The following is a 19014-nucleotide window of genomic DNA, read 5'->3' on the forward strand; positions in this document are numbered from 1 at the left end:
CAAAGTGTACGTAACGGTGTTAATAGAGGGGTTCCCCTGTAGCATGGAAATAGACTCCGGGTCCTCCTTCTCCATCATTTTGGTGGAGATGCTACACTCTCTTTGCCCAAGGGGGGGACTCCTCCTGCAAAAGCCACAGGGTCTCAACTTGCAGGACTTTAACAAGAATCCTGTGGTGATCCAGGGCTGGGGCAAGTTTAAGGTGCAGTTCCAGGACTTCTGCGGGCAATTAGACTTGCTGGTGCTGGAGGGTAAAGTCTCCAGTCTGCTGGGCCTTTCCTGGTTCAGGCCCCTGGGACTTACGATTACTGGGGTGAACCAGATTCAGCCGCCGGACTTTACTGCTGTTTGCGAGGAATTCCCTAGGGTATTCGATGGGACTCTGGGGCGGTACACTGGGGGCCCCATTTCTCTGGACCTTGACCCCAACATCTGGCCCATCCACATAAAGGCCCTTCTTCCCCCGCTAGCTATGAAGCCTAAAATTGAGGCGGAGCTCGATCGCCTGGTTGAGCAGGGGGTGCTGGAACCGGTTGCGTCTGCACGATGGGAGACCCTCATCGTCATGCCGGTAAAGCCGAACGGGGACGTGCATATATGTGCTGATTATAAATGCATGATAAACAAAGCCCTACAGGACCATGCTTACCCGTTTCTGGTGGTAAGCCATGTCTTGGCCACTTTGGCTGGGGCACAGATTTTTGGTAAGCTAGATTTGGCTCAGGCCTACCAGCAGTTACCGGTCAATGCAGCCTCTGCGGAGGCACAAACAATAGCTACGCACAGCGGGGCGTTTAAAGTAACTAGGCTACAATTTGGAGTGTGTGTGGCCCTGGGAATCTTTCAATCTTTTATGGATTCCCTGCTCAAAGGCATCCCAGGAGTACAGCTGTTTTTAGATGATGTGATCATCACGGCACTGGGCCCCGCCACCTTCGCAGATCGGCTCCGGGCAGTGCTTCAGAGGTTCAATTCCGCCGGCCTCAAGGTAAAGAAATAAAAGTGCCTCCTTGGGGTGCCCCACATTGAGTTTCTGGGGTTTGCTGTGGATGCCCAAGTGATCCACCCCACAGACGATAAGATTAAAGTGATCACGCAGGCCCCCCCCTTCTTCCAAACCAGAACTGCAGGCTTTCTTGGACTTACTCAATTTTTACCATGCTTTTCTGCCCCTGAAAGCCGCGGTGGTGGAACCGCTCCACCACCTCCTGGACAAGAACGCTCCTTGGGCCTGGGGGCCCACGCACGCCATGGCTTTCCGGGGGGTCAAGAACTTGCTGACTTCAAGTTCCGGACAACCAGGAGGTTCTAGTCAACTACTATTCATGGACCTGTCACCAGCGGAGCGCAATTACGCACAAATTGACAAGAAGGTGCTGGCGATAGTGGCGGGCATAAAAAATTCCACCACTATCTCTATGGGCAGCCCTTTACACTGGTGACGGACCATAAACCCCTCCTGGGTCTCCTGGCCCCCGACCGTCAGACACCACAGATGGTTTCTCCCAGGGTCCTGCATTGGTCCATTTTTATGGCCTGCTACAACTACGCGCTCATCCATTGGCCTGGTACAGCCATGGGGCACGCGGACGCTCTGAGCCACCTTCCACTGCCCGCCATGGACCCCGATCTGGCCCCAGCCCACATGGTCACCCTCTTGGAAGCCCATCCCAATTGCCCGGTTCATGTGTGGGAGGTCGCCCGCCTCACGACCAGGGACAAGGTTCTCTGTCAGGTCTTGGACTGGGTGGGGAGGGGGTGTCCTGTGGCCAAAGAGGGTCCTGAATTCATGCCATTTGTCTCAAGGAAAGACGAGTTGTCAGTGTACAAAGGTTGCCTGATGTGGGGAGGTCAGGTGATGATCCCAGCCCCACTCCAACAACGAGTCATAGTGGCGCTGCATGAGCACCACCCCAGGGCTGTGAGGATGAAGGCGCTGGCGAGAAGCTACGTCTGGTGCTCGGGGCTGGATTGGGACATTGAGGACAAGGTAAAAAGATGTCAACCCTGCCAAGCCTCATGCCCAGACCCGCCCAGGGCCCCGGAGAGGGCCTGGGAATCCTTGCACCGCCCCTGGTCTCGGCTCCACCTCGACTTTGCGGGGCCGTTCCAGGGACAGTTGTTTTTCATTCTGGTTGACGCATATAGTAAGTGGCTGGAGGTAGTACCTGTACCATCAACCTCTTCGAAATCCGCCATCAAAGCCATGTGGTGGATCTTCAGTGCCCAGGGCATCCCGGACACCCTGGTGACAGATAACGGAACTGCCTTCACGTCAGGAGAGTTCCAGGAGTTCACCAGTTATTATGGAATCCGCCACATCCGCTCGGCCCCGTTCCACCCCGCCACCAACCGACAGGCCGAACACAAGGTGAGGACCACAAAAGATGTGCTTCGCCGGCTAGAACAAGGTAAAAAAATGTCAACCCTGCCAAGCCTCATGCCCAGACCCGCCCAGGGCCCCGGAGAGGGCCTGGGAATCCTTGCACCGCCCCTGGTCTCGGCTCCACCTCGACTTTGCGGGGCCGTTCCAGGGACAGTTGTTTTTCATTCTGGTTGACACATATAGTAAATGGCTGGAGGTAGTGCCTGTACCATCAACCTCTTCAAAATCTGCCATCAAAGCCATGTGGCGGATCTTCAGTGCCCAGGGCATCCCGGACACCCTGGTGATGGATAACGGAACTGCCTTCACGTCAGGAGAGTTCCAGGAGTTCACCAGTTATTATGGAATCCGCCACATCCGCTCGGCCCCGTTCCACCCCACCACCAACCGACAGGCCGAACACATGGTGAGGACCACAAAAGATGTGCTTTGCCAGCTAGATGCGAGGGACTGGGACTATTAGCTGGCATCTTTCCTCTTTGGCCAAAGAACCACCGTGCACACCACCACAGGCCATAGCTCAGCTGAGCTGCTCATGGGCAGACGTCTCACCACAAGACTGGACCGCCTCCACTCAGATTGAGCGGCCGAGCGAGAGCCCGATATCAAATCACCAAAAGCTGCCCAAGGTTTCTTCCCGGAGGACCCAGTGTATGCACGGAACTTCACTAAGCCCCCCTCCCCTGGATTCTGGCGAGAGTGGTGAGAGTAAAAGGAACCCACTCCTACGAGGTTTCCAGCGAGGATGGTCAAATTTTTCACCACCACATCGACCAGCTCTGTCAGCGGGCGCTGCCGGCCACATCCGCTCGGCCCCGTTCCACCCCACCACCAACCGACAGGCCGAACACATGGTGAGGACCACAAAAGATGTGCTTTGCCAGCTAGATGCGAGGGACTGGGACTATTAGCTGGCATCTTTCCTCTTTGGCCAAAGAACCACCGTGCACACCACCACAGGCCATAGCTCAGCTGAGCTGCTCATGGGCAGACGTCTCACCACAAGACTGGACCGCCTCCACTCAGATTGAGCGGCCGAGCGAGAGCCCGATATCAAATCACCAAAAGCTGCCCAAGGTTTCTTCCCGGAGGACCCAGTGTATGCACGGAACTTCACTAAGCCCCCCTCCCCTGGATTCTGGCGAGAGTGGTGAGAGTAAAAGGAACCCACTCCAACGAGGTTTCCAGCGAGGATGGTCAAATTCTTCACCACCACATCGACCAGCTCCATCAGCAGGCGCTGCCGCTGGAGCCAGAAGACCTCGAGGAACCAGACACCTCCAATACTGCAGAGCTACCAGCCGCTAACCCCGTTCCCCAGGACGCTGCTCCCAGCCTATCGACAGCCCACCAGCTGCTGGAGACAGCTGAGGTACCCCACGACCCTGTCCAGGCTGCGATCACTCCACTGCTGGCACTGGTCCTGGCTGTGACACTGGCACTGCTGCGAACACTCCCCGGTGCTGGCACTGGTCCTGGCTGTGACAAGGATTCGACGGTCCACACGGGAATGTAAGACACCGGCGTATCTCAAGGACTTTGTGTGTGGGTGTATCCGGACCAAGGGGGGAGGGGTGCAATGTATTCAGTCCTGACCGCATAGCACCCGGGGACTCCACGTGGTCCTGCTAAACCTCAGAGCTTCGCTCCAGCGAACAATGGATTAAGCGGGTCCTAGCCTGCACCAATCCGAGGGCTAGCCTCTCGGCCGAGAGCCCATGGCACTCTCGGCCACTGTAAATAGCCTATTACAGTGTAGGCTTGTGTTTTGGGGGGGTGATTTTCACGGAATATAAGCCGGCCTTAGAGCTGGCTAAAGTTGTCTTGTTTTTCACTAATAAAAGTATGAAAGCTGTAATCACTCGTCAATCTAAATACTTTTCACCTTTCAAAAAGTTTGTCCCACCATTACTTGTGATACTTTACAAAAGTATGGAGTGTGCATCTTTAGCATGAATTTTATGTTCCAAATGTACCAACTCTGCAACTCTCAGCTGTTCCTGATTCTAAATATGGAGTTCCAGGAAATACATATAGGCTCAGATGATAACCGGCAGATTCTTGTCCCTATTCTTTCACCACATTCAGTAAAGTGAGACAATCTCTCACCTTTCCAGGAGCACACATGGTTCCATCCAATGGAGGTCCCTTCTTTGTTTTGCAGAAATAAGGGTTATCAGGATGGCTACACCATAGCTGTTTGCAAGGATCAAAGGTACGGAACTGGAAGAAAAGAACATGTGCTCATAAATTGCATCTGGAAAAAATATTAATATTTGCATTACATGAACAAAACAGTCGGAAAAATATAAAGAAAAGGCTTCTTGGAAAACTTTAACATAACACTCTGTTATCAATAGTTTTGTTGGTGATCCCGTAGACTGTTTTGAGGTTAAAAAGGCATAAATAATAGCCACTAGGTCAGGTTTGGGTAAATGAGGGACGCTCAACCTTACTTCAAGGGATTGGCAAAAGTCAGTTCTGAATAGCTCTGTAACTTGGTTTGGAGCCGGTGTACATCTAGGGCTACAACCCTGATGGCTCAAGGCAGCCTGAACACCAACTGTGTATTGCTTTCCCCTGCCACTTAATATCAATTCAATAATGTCCACATTCAATCTCAGCTAGCTCCCTTGCATCCAGCCCACTCCTCCACTGGCTAGATACTATGCACGCACTAAGACGGCAATGATGAAAAAGAGAGCATGTCATCAGCACTCCTAATGCAGTATTTGGTCAGCATTCCTGCACAGGAATGACAAGTTAGGGTCTGTTCTGATGGCTCTTAGGATGCAGTAAACATAGGTTCAGATTACAGATCAATACCAGTGACTTTAGAAATTCAAAAGAGAAGCAGATTGGAGATTTTCAGTGCACAGGCACAAGCAGAATCTTTCACTCACGACCAGGACAAATAGTGTTTATAATACTCATCAACACAGAAGTGGTTGGAATCCAACTCTTCTTGCACTAGACTGATCTTAACAAAGCTTAAAGTGTGCTACTGCTCATATATACATGATAAATGGAACATATTTGTCATACAAAAAGACCTGAAAGCCATCTGTTTTGCCCCATACACTTCACTAAATGGAAACACAGCTTGTAAAACTGGTCTCATACATCCAATAAAACAGAAACAATAGACAAGCAGTGACAACAAGTAGGGTAGGTTCTAACTTGAAGTGTTGCTTGTTCTCCCCTCTTTGTTGTTTTATACTTCAGGATTAGGACATTCACATTATAATCCATAGTTTCTATTGCTTTAGTGTAGTTAGGACCAGTGTTCCCTCTAAGCTCACAGTTTTTTAGCCTCTGGCTCACACATTTCTGTCTTCACTCAGGAAGGATGGCTCCAGAGCAGACTAATTTATGCAGTAGCCAATGCCTCACTCACAACTTTGATGCCGGTAGCCCACAAAGTAGAATTTTTGTTCACAGGACTCCACAGTTTAGAGGGAACACTTAGGACTTATGAAATGACATAGTGTGAGTTCTGTGAACAAAACTCCCAGTGTGATTCCCTCCTCCCCACCCTTCAGGCATGGGGAAAGGATCGTCTCAGATTGGGTCTCCTGGGTGAGGGGAGGTTAAACATTCCCACTGTAATGAAAAGGACTTGGAAATTACTTTGTCTCTTTTACAGCAGATTCATCTTTACTTTATATCATATAGAAATGGCTTTAAAACACTGATAATCTATTCTACGCTTTGGTGGTTAAAAATCTAAATAATTATCTAAATAGTATAAGTATCAGTGAAGGAGATGATCTTTAAGATAATCATAGGACTAAAACACCACAGTTCCCCTCCCCTTCTTTGTGTGCACATACAGGTAGGCTGAGGAATCAGAAGCATGTGCGGAATTCTTATATCTCTATCTGGCCATTCCCTCCATCTGGTCAAGTTAGCAAGTATCTACATTAAATACCTTTATCATATTTATGATAATTTGCCAATCCAAGTCTTGAATCACCTGAGTTATACCAAGGTCTAAAATAGGATTTGGGGGGAATAGAACGGAAGGGGGGAAGTGCTTCTATGATAAAAAGCGATTCTGCATTTAGCATTCACTCCACATTCCAGAAGAGGGCAACCAGGATGGTGAGAGGGTTGGAATCCAAGTCTTATGAGGAAAGACTGAAAAAGTTGGGTATGTTTAGCCTGGGAAAGAGAAGGCGTAGAGGGGACATGATTGCAGTGTTCAAGTATTTGAAGGGCTGTCATGTATTGCTCCGGATTGCAAGACTAGATCTAATGTGTGGAAATTACCGGCTAAATATCAGGAGAAACTTCCTAACTGTAAGAGTGGTTGAGCAGTGGAACAGGAGGTGGTAGATGCTCCTTTGCTGGATATTTTCAAGCAGAGGCTGGACGACCATTTTCCGGGAATGTTGTAGGTATGTAGGGCTATCTTTCAGTATACTCCTGCAGAGTGCAGGGGGTTGGACTAGATGACCTGCAAGGTCCCTTCCAACTCTAATATTCTATGATTCTATGATTTTCTCAACTGGGAGGCAAAAGTGCAGCTCAAAACCACATTCAAATACCTCGGGGCAATGCTGTACTGACCGCAAAGTCACCCCTGAATGGCCATAAAATGGCCATAAATCTATGCAGAACGTACAGTAAAATCCAATGAGCAAAGAACTTGAAAGTGGGATGGAGTGTGGAAGCTACCATAAAACCCAATAATCAAAGGAGGTGAAACAAGCATGCAATGCAGAGGGGAATTTCTGTTCCAACATGGGTTTCATAAAACAATGGAGGGAAAAGCCAATGCAGAATCAGCCAAAGTAAATGCCAGTAGTGATGTTCTAGCAACTCCAGCTGAGCATGCACAATTACAGGGACTTTTCTATTCTGTTCTATGAATAGGTGTACTCATGGGGATTACCATTACATGTAGGTGCACCTATAGATAATATATTTCAGGAGGCATGTATTTTGAGTATAATTAATCTATATGGAATTATGGAGGCTGGGCTGGAGAAACAGCGACAGTAATTTTATCTAGTCACAGTAATTCTATGTGAAATAAAACAGATTGCTTTCATGAGTTTTTATGAGACAAATCGTGTATCTTAAAGTGATTTTATACCAGCCAGATGCTACTCTCAGGGCTGAAGATCAAAATGTAGGAGCTGGCAGAAGGTGTTTGTTTTCTTACTGCTTAAATCCTGTGACCATTTACTATAGGGACGAGGGGAAAGGAAACACATCTTAGTGTTCTACCACTGCAGTCTAGGAAAGCCCTAGATGTACTGAGCTAGAAGCAGATCTCACAATACTAAATTCAACAGACCTAGATTTGCCCTTGGAAACACTGAATGGAAGATAGTGAGTAGCAAACACTAAGAAGAGCCATCCTTAACATGGACTTCACATTTATATTTGTGTTCACATTAGAAAGTCCCTATCAATACATGTAGCATTGTACTTCAGAAAAAGGAGCTGGAGTCATTGCATAAATGTGATTTTCCTTATAGTGACAAGTTGGCATGATGAAATATATCCTCTTACTATAATTACACTGTTTTAAAAACCCCAAATTTGGTGACATCTCAGAGTTTGCTGTTATTCTCACTTTGTGTTAATTGGATACATTGGAGTTGGAGCCCATGGATCTCTTCCACTAGCAGAGGTGCTCTCCTCTGGCAGAAGGTGCCACTGCTAATGAAATGGAACCAACCCACCGCCATTCTCAGGCTGTTTTAAAGGTCTTTAAAAACCATTGTAGGGTAGTGTTGCCAGCCTACAAGTCGGACTTGGAGAGCTACCAGAATTACAACTAATCTCAAGAGTACATAGATAATTGCTCTGAAGCACATGGCTGCTCTGATGGGTGTATTCTATGGCATTGTACCACACCAAGGTCCCTTCCCTCCCCAAACCCCACCCTCCCTAGGCTTACTCCCAAATCTCCAGGAATTTCCCAGCCCAAACTTAGCAACCTTATTACAAAGGCAGCTGCAGAACAAGGGCTGTCAGATCTCACCTGGCTGCCAGCGAGGGGGGGGAGTCCCTCTCCATGCCCTGGTGTTTTCTATGGTAACCATATGGTTTTTCCTCAAATGATAGAGCGCCCCCTGCAACGTGCCCGGGTGATGTCATTGTGCCGGGCACGTTGGCATGGATGTGGCTCTTTGGGAGCAGGGTTCCCCCGCCAGTTGGCTCGGTGGCAGTGGATCAGGCCCCCCGAAAGCGGGTAAACCCCCGCCCCCTGTCAGGGGAATGGCAACCCTATGCAAAACCCCTGTTAGTATAGCACGATAGTGTCTACTCACAGCTGTGCACATCATGTAGCCCAAACCAAAATCAAAGCGGCACTGCTCATTCATTGAGTAATAAATTCCTGGCAGCTGAGGAGGGGAAGGCCAGTCATGGTCAAAAGGATCATCACGCAAACAATCGTAGGAACTGCAGTGAGCAAAAATTACAGCCACAGATGGGAATGTGAGACTTTTACAGTTTTGTAGATTCAGTTAATATTTATTCCAAGCAAAATAAAGGGCATATTTTCTCAGAAACTAGTTCCACAAAGCACAGTTAATAATACTTTCATTACAGAGAACAAGCTATCGCACTGTAACAGATCTGCAAATGAGAAAAGACAACATGCTCTTCATATGTTAAACCACTAAGTTAGAGGAAAGATAAGGGATCATAGTGACTACCTCAAACGAGCTATCTGAAAATAGTAGTAGAAGAAGAAAAATAAGTCACTAGAAATAGGGAGGAGGACAAAAACTTTAATTATGTTTCCATTTGTGGAATTTATGTCAATGATCTGTCAAAGCAGTCATCCAGGAATACTGCTTGCCAAGCTCCATAAATAAATGATTTTCTGTTAGTGTCCACAAGTAGTAAGTATACATACAAGCCCTATGCTCTCTTTAGTTTATTGCTCTCTTGAGCATGCTCGGGTTGGTTTCATTTTTATATTCGTTTGGCTGTCATATGCTCTACTGTTTTTTCACCTCATTAGAGTTTGCTCCTTGAATCTCAGAACCAGCAGACAACTCCCAGACCACAAAGAGCTTCTTAAGTCAAACTCAGTCATGACAAGGCAGAATTGTTGATGGTAGGCAGTTTTGTTGGATCAAAGGAGGTATGTTTGCCTCTTCTCCATAGAGCCGCATTTCCTTTGAGGGAGCTGATTACAGTCTGAGAATGATCTAGAACCCAATATTGCCCCTGAAATCTCAGGCAGAGAATGGAAAGTACTACTCTGTATGAGAAGAAGGAAAATAAATGCACGTGTATTCACCACACTTATGGTTGCCTCCAGGTGGTATATAACACGAAAATAGGACCACGGTATGTATAGATTAATTAACAAAACCGCAGCACCATGTATATAATTACTTATACAGTATGAATTCTTATTTTTTTAACACTAATTACAATCACTTATGTTTAATATTTTATTATAGTATTCCTTAGAATGTAAAGTCAATATAATGCAAAATAAGCAAATTCCACATTTTGCTCAGTAAGACCTGATGAAGGCTTCAGAAATGAGGCTACACCAGTTCTCATAGTCATCCCGCCTACCCAGCAGCTCGAAAGCTCGTTAAAGGGCAAGTAGACAAATGGGTACCTGCTCCTAGAGCGGGGGGGCACCCGTCCCTCGTGGCGTGGCGGCAGCGTGAGCGGCAGAGCAACGGCGGCGGCAGAGAGCATGGTGGCGGCTGGCAAGTCGAGCGGTGGGCAGAGGCTGGGCCGGCAAGCGCGGAGGCGGGGTGACGCAGCAGGCCGGAGCCTACTGGACAGATGCCAGCAGCGAGCATGTGCAGACGTGCGCGTGGCCCAGGCTCGAGGAAGTCGCAGGCAGCCGAGAGAAGACCTATGCCAGGAGGACATCGCCGCCGGACTAGGAAGATCTTCCACAGATAACAACAACGAAAGACGCGCTAGAGGGTGCCTGTTAGGCTAGTCACCTCCCCAATGTATGTGTGGCCCTAGGTAAGGATTGATTGTATTTGAATATGTGAACCGCCCAGAGCCCTTAGGGGGTGAGCGGTATACAAATTGAAGGATAAATAAATAAATAAATAAAAATCTTTAAAGCTTCTGTGTTGATTTATAGCCCTGTTGGGCATATGTTGTACAAATGATGCAATCTATTTTGATATAATTTGCATATCTTGTATTATATTCACTTTACATTCTAAGGAATATTATAATAAAATACTAAACATAAGCGATTGTAATTAGTGTTAAAAGAAATAGGAATTCATACTGTATACGTAATTATATAAACGGTGCTGAAGTTTTGTTAATTAAACTCCAGGTGGCAGCTGGAGATCTCTCCCGCTATTACAACTGGTTTTCAGGCGACAGGAGATCAGTTCACTTGGAGAAAATGGCCACTATGGAAGGTGAACTCTATGGGATTATACCCCATTGAAGTCCCTCTGTTCCCCAAACCCCATCCTCCTCAGGCTCCACCCCCACAAATCTCCAGGTATTTCCAATCCTGAGCTGGCAACCCTATACTATGCTCCACTTCCATATTTGTTTGAACTCTCTCTGTATCAACCTACCTATAGAGTGTAAATTGGTGCTCAGCTTCTTGAGGGCTGCAGCTCTGGGCTTCCCTGCTCTGGTACTGGTCACATATGGCCAGGAGTTCTATTTTTATAGCTTAAACTGGTGAGCCATTGGACTGCCCACCCTACTCTGAGGATATAGCCTTGCCACTATTATTCATACATTTATATCCTCCCATGTGTTCTAGATAGGGTTGATAGGTCTCCTCGCTGTCATGGTGGGGGGATCCGGGGGGCGTTCTGGGGGTGGAAAGTGATGTCATCATGTTGGTGACGTCAGGCATGACACTCTGGTTTTGGAGCAAAACTCTATGGTTTTTTGCCTTCGAAACCATAGATTTTGCCCCAAAACCAAAGTGTTGCCATGTGACGTCCCTGGAGTGATGATGTCACATCACTGTGTCCAGGCGTTTTATGACAACATCCCTGCTTTGTGGTGGGGTTTCCCCTGCCAACCAGCTGGCTGGTGGTAGATGAAAGCCCCCCAAAGTGGGGGAAACCCCGCTGGGACCTGGGGGCTGGCAACCCTAGTTCTAGCCTTGAAGATCACTGGGACCTACTTATGGACCTACTTATGGACACACCAAGACCACAGGGAACATCTAAAACCTGTGTTGCACTGCCCTGACCTGTCTGTACTGGCATCCTGTTAGGTACCAGGCCTAGTTCAAGGGATTGGTTATGATCTTTGCAGTGCAGTGAGAAAATGACTTCAATGGATTTAGAAGAGTGTAACACTGCTGAGGATTGCACTGCTTGACTCCAAAATGACCTAGGAGTGTCACACCTGTTGGGGCATCTCCTTTCCCTGTGAACCTCTCTATTCTTTAATGGCTGCCAGAGAAACCAGATTTTTATAGATTACCTTGAGTGCTTCTGAGTTGAAAGGTGATTAATTTTTTTTTTGGGAGGGGGGGAGAAGGAATAAATGAAGGAAAGAAATTTAGAACTTTTGTTGGGACTAGGAGCTAATTAGAAACCAGCACAGTTATTGAAGTCACACTGAATATTTTCCAAGTTCGCCATCACACTGAGGAGACAGATTGTGGCATTTAGCATCACCTGACATTTCATAACCATCTTCAAGGGCAGACCCCTGCAGAGTCTGTTACAATAGTCCGTTCTCAAAGTTATAAATGCACAAATGACAATTACAGGATTCAGAGTTACTTCCCATGGTGTCCACACTATACAACTATTTCAACTTCAAAAGATGGCATAATACATTTTTGTCAGCAATGAACTACATCTATTCATCAAAGGATTTTTTGGTCCTGTTGTTAAAAAAAAATAGGACAGATACTTTATTGGATAAGTTTAATCTTTTTAAAAAGACTCTGGATTTTTTTTAAAAAATAATTTATTCCTGATTATTTTCATATATTCTAGCTAGAATCTATACCTAAAATTATTATTTTAAGAGAACGGACACAAAATTTATATTGAAAAGTGAGAAAACAAAATTATTTGCAATGCTGCTGCTGTACAAACTGTTAGATACTGTAATTTATATACATAGTTTTGGCTTTTATCCCCTGAAAGTAATCCCCATATTTCTAGCAGGATTGTTTTATGTTTATATCCCAACTTCATACCTACTGAAATGATGATATATAAATGCTACTATCAAAGCTCCAATCCAGAATAGTAGATTCCATTTCATCATTCTACTCACTGAAGATATCGGTTCAGCTCCTGCTGGCTGCATCGAGACCAATGGAAGCGATGGAATGCAGCCTGGACCAGAGGAGCCATTATGCTTCCCATACGGACTTCATCCCCACACCTGTTCCCTTGGCCATCATGTTCCATGCCTAATCTAGAAGAAAACATGATAGAACAAAGCCTCTTGATGGGTTTTTCAAATGCTTTACCATTTTAGTATTCTCTCTCTTTTTCTACCAGTCATTAATTAGTATTTTCATTTTATTTGTTTATTGCTTATTCATTCTATATGTATGTCACTCTTCTTTTGAGAAACTCAAAACAGGGTACACAGGATTCCCAATGGTCTCTCACCCAAGTACCTACCAGGTCCTCACAGGACCAAAGCAGCAGGGGGACAGCCCTCTTCCCGGGGTCAGAAACCCCAGGGGTTCAATCGGCCTCAGCTACAACCCTACTGCCATAAGGGAAAAAACTACATAATGCTAAGCATATTTATGGAAACTTATTTCCCTGTACCAATGACATGTATGTACATGGGGTGTCCAGATTTTATGACATTTGCTGGAGCCAGTGAGAACCAGGGCGATTTCTCACTAGAGCTGCCTCGCAGCGCAGCCGCCATTTGCCTCGACATAAACATGTCAATTTCACACCCGAAGCTGCGGGGCTGCATTTTGACTCGCAGCTTCACCCGATTTCCGCCGCAGTTTCGTGATCCTGGTTTTTGAGGATCACGAAATTGCGGAGGAAATCGGGCGAAGCCGCAGGTCAAATGCAGCCCCACAGCCTCGGGTGTGAAATTTACATGTTTGTGTCGAGGCAAACGGCGGCTGCGCTGCAAGGCAGCTCTAGTGAGAAATCACCCCCAGTGTTAGAACAGACCCAGCAGACCAAGCACTGAGTTGCTAGTCCAGATAAGGCCCTTCTCTAGAGCAGAGAGTGTGCTTGTAAAGTCAAAAGGGGCTAGAATTTTAAGAGAGATGGAGAAATTTGTGCTTCTCTGTGTCACATGGTATCTCAAGAACTACTAGTCCTAGAGTTTCTTGTACATAGGTAGGAGGGATGAACAGCTAGTGGTAAAGATGGAACAATAGTATCCAGTGTTTGCTGGTAGAATTCACGGATTCAAAATATATGTGAGGACAGTGACCCTTTTCAAACTGTCTTTATATTCCATTTTAGTAACTGGTTGCTAATGGATTTTTTCTATCATTTCAGACAGACCCATTTTAGTAAGCAGCTGCTAGCAGAAATTATTTACCTGTTCATACAAACACGCCTGCATTGGGTTAGCAAAGCGTGAGTGAGCCACTTTTTTTTTTTAAGCCCCCCGAAGGGAATTTTTTTAATTGTATTTTTAATAATCACTACAAACTACAACAGAAATAAGGTAAGGGACTACATCTAGGGACAAAGTAAAGATACCCACTAGTAATTAAAAACCCAAGAGAGGAGATCTTCTAATCAGTTTACACAAACATCAAGTCTTAATCCGTTAATCCCATTACTAACTAAGTCAAATGGAACATTAGCTTTTTCAATTCTTAAATTTAACTGTCCTTAAGAAATACCCTAAAGCATCTCATTTCAAAGTTTTCCAAAGGCACAAATCAGAGTCCTTCAGCCTTCACTTCTCCTTGCCCCATCTCTTCCGCAACTTATAAGGACTTTTGGGGGCTGCTGCCCCTTTCTCTGAAAGAGAGTCCTCTCCGGAAGAACCTGAGTCCAGCTCGCCACTGGACTTACTGTCCTCCACTGGCCCTCCGAACTGGACTCTTAAAAATTCCTGAGCTTTCAGAACAGTGTCAATCTTTTCTTTTTTATCCTTCGGCTGGAGCGCAGCTTTACTCCCAGGAGGTCCGAGAGGTGAGTCTGCTCTAGCGTGCTGCCATCACCAGACTGGGTGAGCCACTTTTGAGGGAAACTGCTTTTTTCCATTTTCAACCCCTTTGTTTAGCTTCTGAATTGCTGTGGTATGCTGTTTAAAATGTCAATAGCGCTACAATGCTGCTTTCCCTGTGCCCTTTTTTTTTTTTGCCGTGCAATCTTCCTCAATTTTTTGTAATGTTCTAAGGTGAGTGCTATAGCACTAAACTGCTATAGTGCTGAAGTGCTATAGCAACACCACTGAATATGCATGGACTCCATTGAGTCAATGCATCTCAATGGTGCCACTATAGCACTCACCTTAGTTCATAAAAAAAAGTCTGAGGAAGATCGTGCAGCAAAAAAGGGCTGGGGAAAGTGGTACTGTTTAAAATGACCATAGGGCTTCAGAGAAGGCTCATTAATAGAAGGAAATTTGCTGTATGAAACCCCCATCCCTGTATCTCTTTATTCAAAATCAGGCCAACAACGAACAACCAGTGTAGAACAGTAATGTGCAAAGGGCCTATTTCTTACTTTCTTTTTAACACCCCTCCAACCATACTGTTTTTTCTAGCAATAAATACAAATCAGGCAGGCAAAAACATACATAAGACGAGCAAAAGGAATGAAAAGAAACTAAAGGCTCCACTCCTCCAGTTTTTCAAAACAGGCATAGCCTTTGTGTAGTTCAACCCAGGCAATACACTAAGAAGATGAAAATGTAGAGATTGCGCCTGCAGTTCTAAGAACACTTTCCTGGGAGTAAGCCGTATGGAATAAAAATAGACTTAGTTTTGAGCAAACCTGCTTAGGATCGTTCCCTGTGTTTCCAGAAAGGCTTTGAGATGCACCATGCAACTCCAGGCTACTGCTTTCAAAAGATAGGTACTATCACCATTAGCAACATCACATTCAGGAGAGAGTTAACAATATGCAGGCAAGACTAGTGCTCTAATATATGATCCATGCTTTTAGATTCCGGCTTGTGGCAAAAAATGTAAGTTTCTATCTTAAGCCTTACCTGGAAGCACTGGTATTCAGGCCTTTATTGCCTTTGGATGTAGAGGTTCTCCTTAGTAGCCAGTGATGGTCTCCATGAATCAGTTTTAAGGAGTTCTCTCTTTATCCATTTTCTCCACTCCACCCCAGGCATAATTCTATAAATCTCTGTCATACCCCACCCTTGTTGTCTGTTAACTCAGTTTTAAAGCTACCTACGTTAGTGTCCTCTCTATATCCCTCGGCAGTGAATCCCACAATTTAATTATTTGTGGGGGAAATAACTACTGCTTTTTGTCAGTTCTGAATCTTTTGCCCATCAACTTCATTCGTTGCCTCCAGGGTCTAATTTTTAAGCCACAAAAGGAGCCGTCCTCTTATCTTGTGACTGCTAAACTTACTCAGTTATTTTTGGTGAAGGATCTTGACAAAAGCTTTTGGGAAGTCCAAGTATATAATGTCTACCAGATCATCATCCACATACTTGTTAAACCTCTCAAAGACAGTTTGGCAGTTGAGCGCACAAGGAAATGCACAAGGGGGGGGAACACAACTGAATATGGATAAACTGTGTGAAGCAGCTTTCAGCATTACCCTTCTCCCTCCACCCTTATGATAATCACTATTATAATCAGAATACCAATATCAGGATCCACAGTGGAAGGAATGCCATGCAATACAGTAGAACCCTCTTTCCTCCTTAGTACGCCAACATCTCTATATAGCTTTCTCTCTGCACAATGAAGTACTCACCTGCAGAGTCTGAATTACTACTATTGAAGTGATTGGGAGGAGGGGGACTTAGTGCATGCAAGTGAAGCAAGCCAAAAGTTTCTCATCCGCCAATTGGCCCAGTGGAAGCAAGGATAAAGGAAAAATGGGTTGCACCCAGCAACGTGCCAACGGAACCAAAAGGGAAAAAATGCCTGGTGATAGTTGATTGATTTATTATTATATAAAGTCCCTTCATGTTTCACCATGCAAGCTTCCTCAGGGGGAATCAGAAAATTCACCGAATGCTCTGATTCCCCCTGATGAAGCCTGCACGATGAAACATGAAGGGACTTTATACAAAAACTGGGAAGAAGGCCCATTGCAGAGACAAATGCAACGAGCTCTAGCTGGGCTGTCGACTGCCAGCCCCCCCCCCACCGGGAGAAGGAGGGCGGCGGTGGCAGCATCCCGCAGGCCCAGCAGTGGGTAGAGCACAGCTGCTCCGCTGGCACCTGCATCCCAGCTCCCACCGCCGGGGTCAGACAGGAGGCGGGTCTTGGTGCGGCGGTGGGGCCGCATCAGGGAGGCCTCTTGGTGTGTTCGGCGGTGGCGCTGCTGGTAGTGGAGGGGTGCAGCGCGGAGCGGCATCAGAGCCGGCCCGGCTTGCCCGGACAACGACGACAGGGTTGCCTGTGGAGGGGCGGCCTCTTGCAGCAGCAGCATTTGCTGCCCTGCCGCTGCCTCAACCGTGGCATTTCTGAACATGTGTGGGCTCTTGCGCCTCTTCTCCGCCTCTTCCAGTGGTCCTGCTCACCCTTCGGCTGCCGGAGCGCCCGTCCTCTCAGCTGGCTCAGAGCACAGTGAGCCAGAGACGCTGCCAGCCGGCTCGCCACCTCTGTGGGAGGGACAGAGGCAAGGCAGCCAGCCAATGCAGCCATGGGATCCTTCAGAGTGGCAGATGCAAGAACAAAAGGCTGCAGGAGTGTGTGCAGGAGGGACACCAAAAACTCTTTTATACATAAGGAGAGAGAAATAAATCAGCTATCACCTGGCATTTTTCCCTTTTTGTTCCAGTGAAAGCAAGGCCATGAGGTAGGGGTATTCTGCAGTTGAAAACCCTGCACATGCAGACACCATACCTGCAGACCTATCTGTGTTCTCATTAGATGCTATCTTCAACTTGTGAAGCTAAAACACCAGAAAACTATGCAGGATACAGGTGTAAGAAAACAGGCGCTTGAATTCTGTGTATTTCATTGGCAGAAGGCAGTGAGGGTAGCCAGTTTGCTGATTTCCTCTCACTACAGACCTCCACTATGGACACACACACACACAAAGACACACACACACAATTCCTTGTGATCCTCTGACCACCACCACCAGACATGATTTGTGTGGGCACGGCTGACTGCAGGGAGAGATGAGCGATCAGAAAGTTCACTTCTGTAAGGGCTGCTCCACTCCTGCTAGATAGGGCCCAATCCTGGAAGCTTTGTTATTCTTGCCTTCTTAATCATAAATAATATCTGATTCACAATCTTGCTTGTATGTTGGAGTATCTTTGACAGAACAAAATACATTGAAAGTTGTTCTTAAAGGACACTAACCTTAACATAAAAATATGTTGTAGGTTCAGGAGCTTCAGTGCACCCATGCACCACTTGACTACAATAGTTTCCCCATACATTTCAGTGGAAGAAATCAGTCTGCAAATGACTTCCATTATTTATAGGCATTTGTTTCCTTGAATGAAATCGTGAAGTTTCCCTCACCATCATACAATGTAGCTAGATCAAGTTGATCAAAGTGTTACTTACACATGTCCAGTTTCATGGGCTACCACAAATGCTGAGGAGAAGCCATCTTCATGGTTGAGTGTGCAGCTTCGGACCGGATGACACATGCCAGTAACAGGAGCATAACCTATCAGGGAAAAGGTATGAATTAGGAAAACATAGGTTGCTTCCATACTGGGGATTATGGCTTATACCCTAAAAAGTAGCTACATGAAATCTTGCAGTACTTTCTAATCATGGTGCCTTAATTGTTTAACTTTATACCAAACATGACAATTTCTAGAAGGATTCAGGATTCTGAAAAATTAAATGATTACTTGCAGGTCTCATATATCAGTTAAGTCACTGATATAAGTGACTCGTGGCCACTTTTCACTACCTCAGGAAAAAAAACCCTAACAAACCCCCCCAAACCAAAGCCAGAAAAAACACCTGTTTAAAACATCTACACAGTATTGCATAATATCTCAGTAGTACCTAAACACTTCGACAGAGAGTCTGTCATGAGATAAATCATTGTCATAGTTTGGCTTCTTACTAAAATCTTCAAGAAAGTAGTCGAGTGGGAGGTGGGGTCTATGGCGCAACGATGGCGGATGCCTTTCCCGAGGCTCGGGGAGGGTGCTCCGCACAGCAGCGGAGGGGAGGGGTGCCGCTGGATCGGCGCCTCCACGGCGGGTCAGGGAGGCCCCCCAGGCCATAGGGCTTTTGAGGGTGAGCCTCTTTTCCTGCTATCTGCAGGGAAATTGAGGCTGTCCTCCGCCCTGATGGTCCTCCCCGCTGTCTGCATCCTCTTAGCGAGGCACAAGATGTGCCGACCCAGTCAAGCGCAGGAGATCTGGTGAAGGAGCGATTACGAAACAATGAACTGTGAGTTAAAATGAGCGAACCGTAAACAGAAGCGTAAATCCCCCCCCCGAAACCTTTTGAGCGATTGGAATCCTACTGAGAGGGATGCCTCTCGGATGAATTTGCATAAGAAGAGGAGGGAGGAGAGAGAGAGAGAGAGAGAGAGAGAGAGAGAATT

At 46.4% G+C, this 19014-nt stretch overlaps 1 protein-coding gene across 1 annotated transcript in view; it reads right to left on the bottom strand.

The window, feature by feature from the left end:
• The window catches only part of ADAMTS2 (ADAM metallopeptidase with thrombospondin type 1 motif 2), a 408143-nt gene that overhangs the window by 58340 nt on the left and 330789 nt on the right, over positions 1-19014 (bottom strand). Inside the window, exons 6-9 of the mRNA XM_015426443.1 lie at positions 18009-18114; positions 12617-12760; positions 8674-8806; positions 4496-4609 (exon numbers count right to left, since the gene is read on the bottom strand). Coding sequence (XP_015281929.1) covers positions 4496-4609; positions 8674-8806; positions 12617-12760; positions 18009-18114 — 497 coding nt within the window. The remainder of the gene's footprint in view (positions 1-4495; positions 4610-8673; positions 8807-12616; positions 12761-18008; positions 18115-19014) is intronic.

The sequence above is a fragment of the Gekko japonicus genome, unplaced genomic scaffold (assembly GCF_001447785.1).
Source record: "Gekko japonicus isolate JY-2015 unplaced genomic scaffold, Gekko_japonicus_V1.1 scaffold1030, whole genome shotgun sequence".
Taxonomy (NCBI): Eukaryota; Metazoa; Chordata; class Lepidosauria; order Squamata; family Gekkonidae; genus Gekko; species Gekko japonicus.